Below are 11,431 nucleotides of genomic sequence, written 5' to 3' on the forward strand. Positions count from 1 at the left end.
CAGAAAAAATGATGGATTCAACATCATCCAGTGATGATCTTGTCCTCCTCCTCCTCACTCGACAAAAGAGGAGAGCGTCCTATCTGTTCAATCCACACCGACTCCGACCTGCGTTCAGCTTCTCTGTCCGCAGAACCAGCCGTCTGTCAGCTGCAGCTTCTGGCCAAACTGCCCTCACCAGGCTGACTGACAGCATAAATTTACTGAACCAAAATAGTTTTCATGTTGGCTCCACTGGAAGAAATCGACAGTGTTTGTAGTGTGAGTGAGAGGAATCTGGCTGTAGTGAAACAGACAGACTGGAGCTTTGATCAGTCAATGTAGATGAGGTAAATAAGTTCAAAACACGTATACAGCAGGATATTTGTGTGATTTAAACAGCTGTCTGTGCACATTAGGCTTCACTAAAATGGGACAGAAATAGACTTGGAGCATAAAAAAAAATTCAGCCGTCTCCATGTCCTTTGTCTTTTTCATACAATACAGGGTGATGAGAAACACAAACAATCAACAGGTCCTCTGTTGTCATTAGGAGTTGTGACGTGACGTCTGTTCTGCACAATGTGATTGGTTGATGCCCTTATTCCTGGTGCGAAAGCTTAGAAAAATCATTCCAAAAACAAATTGCGTTGCTTTTTTGTGTGAAAGTACTCATGACAAAAACAACTGAAAAAGTATATTGACATACAAATTAATGGCATGAAAAAACGCCCCCGGAGTGTAAAGGCCTTTAGTCTGAGCTGTTTTTTTGTTGTTTTTTTTTTTTTTAACTTTTTTTGTTTGTTTCTAGGATTTGCTGCCCCCGATACGGTGAGCGCAAACATACCCAGAGTGACTGGGGCAAACGCTGTGTAGATAAATTCGATATAATCGGCATCATAGGGGAAGGAACCTACGGCCAAGTGTACAAGGCCAAGGACAAAGACACTGGTAAGGGAATAAAACCTGCACTCGCATGATTATTCAGGTTTCTATTAAAACAGTCGGAGACATAACTCTCAAATATTCTCTCCAATTATGCCAGGTGAACTGGTGGCTCTGAAGAAAGTGCGTTTAGACAATGAAAAAGAGGGTTTCCCCATCACCGCCATCAGAGAGATCAAGATCTTGCGGCAGCTCAAACACCGCAGTGTAGTCAACATGAAGGAGATCGTAACTGACAAACAGGATGCACTCGACTTTAAAAAGGACAAAGGTAAGAGTGGTTACAGTTAAAATGCATTATATCAAAGCATGTAATAGATTTTCCTCCACCCTTTGTTGTGCACTAAGCTCACGGCTGCAGTGATAATCACAGGATAAATAATTACATGAAAATGAATAAACATAAACTCCCTCATTTATTATTTAAATGACAGACCAGTGGAAATACATTTTGGTTTGAGTTGTTATTGGCAAAAACACGATAGTGTGAAAAGACGCTTGTGTTTTCTTAGGTGTTTGTGTTTACTGATGTAACACTGGACATTTTTATTAGGGGGACTTTGGTTCTTAGTTTGTACTTGAAATAAAACTGTATCCAAAATAATAGTTTTTGGATACAGTTTTTCAAAATTTAGGCAATTAAATCCATATACAGTTAAAAATGTCAAATTGCAGTAAACCTAAACTTAATCGAATTGAATTTGAGGCAAATCAATCTGTATCATATCAATCTTGAATTGCAATGTATCAGGTTGTAGACCGTGTTTGATTTCCGAGAGGGATAGACACATCCCTAACCCTTCATATAATTGATGAGTTTGACTAATGGATGGAAAATTAAAAATATAGGCCTGTTACATACTTATTTAAACAAACATTACTGATTTGCAGCATCAGAAAACATTTAAAGTAATAGTGGTTGAACCCTTCTGGCTAACAAAGAAAAGCAGTTCAGTTCACTCTGTATACACATCTAATAATATAAGACAAGAAACCCAAATATAAACCAGGGCTAATATAATTATTACAGTTGGTTTGGTTATTTGGCTGCACATTAAATCATTGGGGTCACAGTCATGTTTAATAGGCTTTCAACCCACAGAAAGCAGTGCTGTAGGAAATTTCTGCCCTACGTGACTTGGAGATGATTTATGCTTGAAGTTTGAGAAATTAGATGTAGCGAGCCGTGCAGTTGCAATTGAGCACAAATGTTCCACTGTTTGAATTAAATCGCTCTAGAGTACCCTAAGCTGCCGAGAAGCTGATGTGAAGCAGTGTGTTGTTAAGCCCCCTTGCTCAAGGGCACCTTTGCAGTAGTTGTCAAGCTGAGAGGATTTATAATAAAGATTTCTAAGCTGGTTAGAGTACATAGCAACTTTCTCATCATATGCCCACTTCTCTAACCTCTAAACTTGTGACCTGTGTATGTATAATTGGGGTTTTTTTTTGTTTCTTTTTCTGAATACATCTTCCCTTTTGTTTTTAGGTGCTTTTTACTTGGTGTTTGAGTACATGGACCATGACCTGATGGGCCTACTGGAGTCGGGCCTGGTTCAGTTCTCTCATGAGCACGTCCGCAGCTTCATGCGCCAGCTGATGGAGGGTCTGGACTACTGCCACAAGAACAATTTCCTGCACAGAGACATCAAATGCTCCAACATACTGCTCAACAACAGGTAAGAAACAGAAGACGCATGATGTAGTAATGTCCTTCATGAGAAGAATAAGTTGTAATTTGCATTAGCGGCTAGGTGTTAACCAGTCTGGGTATCAAACTAGAAGCAGTTTCAGGTGAATTTTGATGCATCGGTATCGCCTACAAGTTCTTTTAATCTACTTTTTATTTATGTGTTTGTTTACTGTATTGACCCACTAAAATATCAGCTGTAAACCAGCATTTTCCCACGTCAGTAACCTTTCTGAAGATTGTTTAAATGCAGCTGCAGTCTGTAACTATCGTAAAGTCAAGACCAAAAGCAGTCGAATGTTAATTGTAATGATCGGAATCTAAGTGTTTGGCGGTACGTCAGCAGCAAAGCTAATTACAGTGCCACTAATTTAATCAGGCGCTTCAAATAACAGCAATGAAGGAGTACAGCAAGTCCTCACAGATGGTCGCGCCGTACAGTTCTACATCTAATCTGCAGACATTATAGGATGGATGGAAAAACATGTTAAATGGGTTGCAAAAGCTGAGATTCTAATAAAAAAAAGCTTAAAATGTGGGCTTCGCCGTGTAGTTCAGCATTTAGAGCCACACACCAGTATGCTCTCAGTCATTGCCCTGCAACTGTACAACTGACTGTAAATAGACGTGGAGTTTGGACATTTGCACCATAAAACTGCTGAGTTTGACTAATCATTATGTTGATTTGCCTTTTTACCATCTCAAAGTGCCATTTGCAACATCTTTCAGTCATCAGTTAGTGCACTGATATGTGGTTAGTAAACAGAAACAGACAAAAAGATCAGAAAAGATAGATTTACATATCCCCCTGCAAATTTTGCATTGTTCAAACTTAAACTAGTTATCCAAAATGACCTGTCTGGTTCAGGCAGGTGAGTCCAGTTGTATTTTGTGTGTCTCAGTAATTTAACAGAGCATGTTTTCTCATGCATGGTGGTGTTGCTCCTAATCTCAGATTTTTTTTTTTTACGTGTTTCTTTGTTCAGAGGTCAGATCAAACTGGCTGACTTTGGTTTGGCCCGACTGTACAATTCAGAAGAAAGGTAAGACAAGAGGAGTGTCATCCGCATATTTATTAACTACACATAACTCATCATCTTCCGTCTGTTCTGCAAAGTGGATATCAGATCTGAATTAAATGTATGATTAAATGTGTTTATAATGATTTGAGAGTAATTAAATCTCACCCTGAGCTTGGATTTTCCTCTTCATTACCACTGATTCTCCACTAGATGGTGCTGTCTGTCACATTATTGTCCATCAGAGAGAATCCATTTAGTTAAAGCTGAAATATTTGTTCGGACACTTGGGGGCAGAGATGCTCTATGAATGTATGCTGAGTCTCACCATCCTTTCTCTTTCCTTTCCCTCAGTCGGCCTTACACTAATAAAGTAATCACACTATGGTACCGGCCCCCTGAGCTCCTACTGGGAGAGGAGAGATACTCTCCAGCTATTGATGTATGGAGCTGTGGGTGAGTGTGACCCTGACAACATCTGTCCGTTCATCCATATGAACAGATACATTTCTTCTTGTACTCATCCATTCTGTATTTTTTTTTCTCACATAATATAAACAGTCTGTTAGCAAATTGTTTTGATTGCCAATTGATTGATCAGGGAGCAAGGGCCAACACTAGGGATGCACAATATTGGATTATTTTGCTGATATCCGACATGCTGATATTTTCCAACTCGATTTGGCTGATTGCTGATACAAATATATGCACATATTTTTTTTCCACCTGGCTGAGGGGACCATTACGCATGCAATCATGGATTGTACTAAGTATGATCAAGAAAGACAATATATGAAGGAGGAACTTAGGAAGACTGGAGTTCAGGAGCTCAGCATTAAGACTTAAATGAAGCTGCCAAGTGGGTCAAGCAGTAGAATTTTCTTTGACAGACAGGATTAATGGGTAGGATTTAATCTCTGGTCCACTCTCTGAAGCAGAAGGTGGCAATAATGCACCTAATACGTTGCCAACTGCCAACATAAACCAAAAAGAAAAAGTTATTTTCAAGCGGAATGGTACATCCTATCAGCAGAGGTGTTTCCTATCTGTGCGGCCGAACGCAGCAGCTTCTCTGCGGACTGTTTCACCCTGACGATCCCGGAACCAGAAAAGCAGCAGGTCTGTCGGGCAGATAAGCGAAGTGGAGCCTGTGGAGGAAGCACCAGGACCGTCGGGATGAAACAGTCCGTGGAGGGAAGCACAGCCAGGTGGCAGAGGAGAAGATGACGAATCGGCCGGTCATATTGGCAGAAATGTTCCTTTCAGGCCGATATTTCATTTTAAAGCCTTAATCAGCCAATACCGTTATGGTGCATCCCTAGTCACTGCCACCATCCCATTAAGAAGATATTGACATCCCATTAATTGAAAAACTGACTTTTTAATCTCTAAAATACTCAATAAATCCATAAACAGAAAAAGGGAAAACATCAAAGCTGCTTTGCCTGCCAGAGTGCACCTCTGCCTGCTCTGTATCCTCCTGCTAGATGAAAGTTTCCCTCCCGCCACGGTATACTGCACTAAAGTAGATATCGTAGTTGATGTGCTCGGTGATATTGTTTATGGAACGGAAGGAGATCAAACTTGACACAGCAATAAACAAATAACAGATGTGTTGAAAGTATCTTTTTTTTTATGCCACGTAAGCAAATGTGTTTGCAACATAAAGAGCAGGCTGGATATTTGCAGCACACTGAGTCTGTTACTTTTTTCATCCTTAAGCACCGGGGGCATCAAGAGGCGAATTCAACTCAGTCAGGCATGAGATACTTGATGTTCTCTTCGCCTTTGTGCTCGGCTGCCAAATTTTTTAGCTCGGTTCATAGCAGGAGTCCATTTCATGCAAATCATTTCATAAAAATGAACATTAATGCTGAGGCTTTGCACTGAGCCTTAACTTCCACACTCATGTTTTGTATTCATATGCATTTCTGTATCTTCTTCATCTATGGTTACTCATGTTGTTTGGTCCCAGTCACAACCCTGTCTGATAGAGATCAGACGTTCACATTTTAACATTGTGTTTTAAACTTAGTTTTGGTAACTTATTTGCACGACAGCAAATATGTATCGGGAGTATATATTTCTAACCTGTTGCTTGTCGTGGCTCAGGTGCATTCTGGGAGAACTCTTTACCAAAAGGCCCATCTTTCAAGCTAACCAGGAACTTCTACAGCTGGAGCTCATCAGGTAGGCTGCCCTTCCTTAAAAACAACATCTCAGGTAATAACTTCTGCTGCAACCTCCATGTTTCCTCACCACTGACCCCATCTTTGCCTCTCTCTGTCATTTCCTGCAGCCGTCTGTGCGGGAGTCCCTGCCCTGCAGTCTGGCCTGACGTCATTAAACTTCCCCTCTTCAACACCATGAAACCCAAGAAGCAGTACAGACGGCGACTGCGGGAGGAGTTTGCCTTGTATGTAGCCATGCTGTTTTACCTCAGAGTAGCAGTGATCGAGATTTGTTCTGTTTCTACAGTTGAAAAATATCTCTCCCCTTCTGCACAGTTTACCTACTACTGCCCTGGATCTGCTGGACCGAATGCTGACCCTCGACCCTGCACGGCGCTGCACGTCAGAGCAGGCTCTCAACAGCGACTTCCTGTGTGACGTGGAGCCCAGCAGGATGCCACCGCCAGAGTCAGTACCTCCATGAACTCCCCTATCACCTGTCTCAATATCAACCTTTTCTCTCATTTGTTAGCAATGGTGTGAAAAAAGTTGTACACATGCATTGCGAATACAGTTTTGTTGCTTATATATTTCATTCTTGTCAGTTTCTGAGTTCTTTTTTTATTAATTACAGATTTACAATACTTGGCTGTGCTATCATTTTTTAATCTTGTGCATGTCTGCCCACTGTGTCTCCAGTCTTCCTCACCATCAAGACTGCCACGAGCTGTGGAGTAAGAAGAGGCGACGTGCACGTCAGAGCGGGCAGGTCGAGGATGTGCCTGTGCCCAAAGTGCCCCGTAAGGATACGTCAGGGACCTCTAGCGGAGAGAACAGTCGGCCCCAAACCAGCCCGGCCGGAGCCCCGCCTCCTCCACCAGGAAAACCGCCCTCCGCAGCCATCTCAGAGAGCGAGTTGTCAGGTAACAGCTGCCTCACAAGAATTTTAGCAGAAATGCACTTTGACATAATAATCTGTCACGTTATTTTTTCATTTTATGGTTGTTCCTGTTATTACTGAATCCACAAACCCTCATCGTGTTGCCAGGCGTGTGCTGATGTACAACTGCACTGCCTGCAAGTGAAAAGTTATTTATAAGTTGATTTGGCAGAAATGTTTGTGGACTTCTGTATTTACACTGCATTGCATTTTTTGTAGTTTTGATTTTGGTGTCTATGAATGTGTGCGTTCAGGTCTGGGAGCTGCTGCAGAGCAGTTGAACCAGACAGAGTTGGCGGTCCTGCTGAACCTCCTCCAGGGACAGACGGATCTCAGCCTGCCCCAGGTGGCCCAGCTCCTTAACCTCTCCAATCCTGAGACTCTCAGCCAGTCGTTGTCTGCGCTCAGCGAGGCCTCTGACCACCAGGGGTCCTCAGAGGACCAGGCCCAGTCTGCTACCAGGCCCCAGCCCCCAGACCAGCCTCCCGAACCCCAGGAGCTCTCACCGACATCCGGAGAGCCACCCCACATCCAGGAAGACCAGGCGAACCTGCTGGCTCTCATTTTGGGCCAACTTATCAAGCCACAAACCGAGGAGCAAGGCGAAGAGAGCAATGGCGTCCAATCAGAGGAGGCACTAACACGCGGTTCGTCCGCCTCTACTACTGACCGCAAGGGCAAGTCTGGGTTTAGTCTCTAGAAATTTAAAAAAAAAAAATAAAAGGGGGGAGCCAGGGTCAGTTGGAAGTCACTGGGGACTGCAAGAATGAGGAGAGCAATGCAGAGGAGAACAAACAAAAAGCTGACTGAGTTTTGGTTCTCAAAACTCCTATATTATCAAATTAATTACACTTTAGTCTACCTGATGAAATCGACAGAATGATCAATTAAGCAAATGAATTGGGCAATTAGACCTATCACGCATCCCCCTCCCCACCCCTTCCTTTATCCCTTACATTCCTAAAACTCACATACGCCGTTATCCCCATTTACCACCCCTCGTATATATATATATAAAAAAAAACAACAACAAAAAACCCTGGCAAAATGCCTGTGTAGCGTTTGTCGTCATGTGACCCTGGAAAACCAGGCAAAGGTTTATTGTACATGGACATCTCCCACTGGTGTACTCAATAAATCAGGAGGAAGTGTAACGTTATTCATTTGAAAAGAAAGGTTCACACTGTATTGTTCACTTCTACGTTTCCCACGTTTTTCTTCCCTTGTTTCTTTTCTCACAGTCTTTGTTTCTGTATCTGTTCCATTTCCACACGTGTTTTTTCTTCCTCACTTCATTTTCATCATTAAAGCAGGTGTCAAGGATCCTTCACAGGAAGCGATGTTGCTCTAAAAACAGTCTGTAATGTCAGCCTTTTTATGAAGAAAGTCTAATAAATTATCAAGTGAAAATAAATGTTTTGAATCTTTAGACCTCACCTGCATGTGTTTCCTTTAACTTTTGTTTGCCACACATTTTTTTTTTTTGTTTTTAACTGTTCACTCAGATATTAGTTCGAAAATGTGATTTAGTTATTTGAATAAAACAGTTGACGATGCTGCTGGCACTGGAATGGTAACAGTCCTGCTTTCTTATGGTTATTTCTGCTGCCAAGGCCTCTCAAACACTTGTAGCCTGGTTTGCATTGTTATGTTATAATGAACAAAAAAAAAAAGAGACCAACCTGGTTTAATAATCTTTTCCTGCCCTTTGTAATACTTAAAATTCTCCTACTCAAGTCACCTTCTCTGTTCATCCAGCTGTACATGCCCTTCCTAATGTTTTCTCACCTAGTTCCCACATTTTTTCTTTCATTTTAGGGGGGTTGTTGAGGGGGAAAACCAAATACAACTGCATCTGTTATGAATACACTAGTGTATTTTTTTTTGGTTGTAGGTTTTGCCTACGTACAGTGGAAAAATGTTTTACAGTGATTAATAAAAGTTCTTTGACAGTGATGACAAGTCACTTTAAAATGAAAAAACAGCACTTTTTTCCATTTTCAACTTTGATATTCACATGATAATACACCAGATATGCTGTTTTAAGGTCTCAATATTTCAAGCATTTGTACAATTTCTACATCATTATACAGGCTGACAAAGTTAGATGATTACAACAATGCAAACAGTACAGATGCACTGACATGGTGCTGAAAATGTACTTGATGTGAAGATACAACTTAAGGTGCTGTGCTCTCCCTCTTGTGGTGAAGGTAGGAATGTCGACATTGTGCAGGCCTGTTCGACGTCAGCACATTTTTACTTTAATTGCAGAGTTTATGTAGGAGATGACAAATAAGACTAGATGGTGTTTTCTTTAGGGCCATGTGTCTGTAGTGAAATGCTTTGTGCCACACATGCTTTGATATCTAATGCATAGTCCTTGTCCTGTTTGGCCTCCTTCAGATGGTGCAGTGCCAAAAAGGAAACAGCTTGGGGCCAACCAGGTGCCTCCATCTGGCGAGCAGCGTCCACCCTCTCCTCCCGGGCCACCTCCGTCAGCTCTAGGAGACGCTCAACCGACTGGGTCAGAAGTCCAACCCAACCAGGACATCAGCCCTGCCGTGGCAGCCGCCTTGCTCCAGCTCATCTCTCAGCAGGACTCTGAAGCTGGGGCCTCTCAGCGCAGCAAGAACCCCTCTCCGTCTGTGGACACTCCGGCCCGGGGACAGCCCCCTCCACCCTGGGTGGCTGACTCTCCGCCTAAGTCTTCAGCTGCAGCTGAGGCCCCAGCAGGACTGGTGACTGCTGCTCCTGCCACCGCAGCACAATTCCCTAAGGACCAGGACCTCCGCTTTTCCCACGGAGCTGCCCGCTGACCCTCGATCCCCCGGTGAGACAGACCCGGGTATCATGGGACAGCTCCAGCAATCCTCACCTGAAGAGGAAAGGCAGAGGGGACACCCACAGATTATGACTCAGTGGACCATAAGCAGGTAGTGAAAGATGAATCAAATATTTTGAAAATGAATGTCACTTTGTGATGGACTGAAAAGAAAGAGATTAAGGGCTTTTTCAGGTATGGTCATGAACATCGCTGCTCCCTGAACAAGTCGTAATGTGTTGCTTTGATGGGAGCGCTTAGACTCTGGTCGGTCTGACCTTAAACAATCTGGTTAGGTACAGTCGCTACCTGCGTTCCCTTACTCTTTCCTGTCCTCCGAAGACCCTGACTTGAATGAACTTTGGCTTCCAAATTGAGTGCCATGCAACTGGCACTCAACTTTGAAAGCAACCATGATCTCTTTTTTTTTTTTTTTTTCTCTCTTCTCCCCCAAAACAAATGATTGTCACGTCCAGTGCAGTGCCCACTTCTAACAAGGTTATCAGTGTTTTGGAGAATCAAGTCCTCCATTCTGTGATGCTAAGGTATTGTGTACGGATAGATTTGACGCACTGATAAGAACACTGGAGAACCATGAGATTCCTGTTGAACCTTAAACGCCGGCTAGCTCCCCCTGTTTTCAGCCTTATGCCTCCCTGTGACCCCAACGACCCCTGAATGATCTCTTAAGTGGGGGAGTGTAGGTAAAGTTTCTGCTTTGGATGGCCCCCCCACAACAGTGCACATCTTGCAGGGTTGTTTTTTTTTTTTTTTTTTAAATTTTACTCAAAGGCGGTTCCATATTATATTCTGTCTGTCAACGATGTGTTCGCTGCCCACTTGAAGATTTTACTTCCTTTACATACAGTACAGTAAATCTCTGTGTAGTAACAAGCCTAAGCCTGTAGTGCTCATGTTCCTGTCTCAAATATGGATTAAACCACCACATTATGATGGACTGCTCCATAATACCCACGCTATTCTGCTAGTTGAAATATACATACATACATATATACACACACAGAAACAGACTTTTTCCGGCTTTTCCTGGTGGGTTCCAAAAGCCTCGTCTAACATGTCTCTGCCCCTCGCCTTCCTGCCAACTTGTGCAACAAAAGCTTTTTTTCTTTTTTTGGTGCAGTTATTTTCTACATAAAGAAAATGATACACGCTTAAAAAAAAAAAAAAAAAAAAAAAAAAAAAAAATGGTCCATGGTTCTGTTACCATTCTTTTTTTCTTTGGAAAAGGAAAGGGAGGAGAAAATGGTTTCACGTGTCTGTAAAAAAGAAAAGAATATTTTGTAATATGTGTTTTCTCGGTTCAGTTTATTAAAGGAAGTTATGCGACCAGTTGAACTGTCTCCGTTGGCCGTTTCTGAATGGTTTTTTTTTTATAAACCAGCCACTAGATGGTGGGCATTCTCTCGTGCTGTAGCTTAAAAACTGCAGGAAGTCTGCACAGTCAGGCCTCCACGAAGCCTGAAAACTGCAGTGTTGGCCAAGTTACCCATCAGGTTTCCACTGTTTCTCATTACTCTTATGATCTGGAAACTCATGTTAGCTCATTTTCATTCTACAGGCTACTTGGACTATAACAGCAACAAGCGAGCAAAGTCATCCATCATACGGGAGGCACAGGTGAAACTGAACTAAAAGCACACAATTCCAAACCTAAAATGACAACAATTATAATAAAATAATAATAAAAAGACATAGAACACAATTACAACTTAAACATGGTTAAGATTTAACACGGTTAGACATTTGAGAATGATTCATTCAGCTGTTTGTCAATCACACACCTTTATTTAAACCTTTGCAAGTAGTTTTAGGTCAGACTAGGTTGCTGGTTTGTCAGTGTGAGTG

At 42.3% G+C, this 11,431-nt stretch overlaps 1 protein-coding gene across 3 annotated transcripts in view; it reads left to right on the forward strand.

The window, feature by feature from the left end:
• The window catches only part of cdk12 (cyclin-dependent kinase 12), a 16,325-nt gene extending 5,122 nt beyond the window's left edge, over positions 1–11,203 (forward strand). The window contains exons 4-15 of one of the 3 annotated variants that reach the window (XR_006398628.1): positions 791–930; positions 1,025–1,195; positions 2,411–2,600; positions 3,598–3,654; positions 3,985–4,086; positions 5,743–5,820; positions 5,930–6,046; positions 6,138–6,269; positions 6,501–6,724; positions 6,996–7,418; positions 9,148–9,677; positions 11,145–11,203. Coding sequence is in view for 2 of the 3 variants with exons in the window: in XM_044332227.1 (XP_044188162.1) it covers positions 791–930; positions 1,025–1,195; positions 2,411–2,600; positions 3,598–3,654; positions 3,985–4,086; positions 5,743–5,820; positions 5,930–6,046; positions 6,138–6,269; positions 6,501–6,724; positions 6,996–7,418; positions 9,148–9,560 (2,047 nt within the window). In the remaining variant the exon portion in view is untranslated. Of the gene's footprint in view, positions 1–790; positions 931–1,024; positions 1,196–2,410; positions 2,601–3,597; positions 3,655–3,984; positions 4,087–5,742; positions 5,821–5,929; positions 6,047–6,137; positions 6,270–6,500; positions 6,725–6,995; positions 7,419–9,147; positions 10,919–11,144 lie in introns of those variants that run through there. The other 2 variants (XM_044332228.1, XM_044332227.1) reach the window with 2 other exon arrangements.
• Positions 11,204–11,431: the final 228 nt, after the last annotated feature.

This window comes from Thunnus albacares, chromosome 17 (genome assembly GCF_914725855.1).
Source record: "Thunnus albacares chromosome 17, fThuAlb1.1, whole genome shotgun sequence".
Taxonomy (NCBI): Eukaryota; Metazoa; Chordata; class Actinopteri; order Scombriformes; family Scombridae; genus Thunnus; species Thunnus albacares.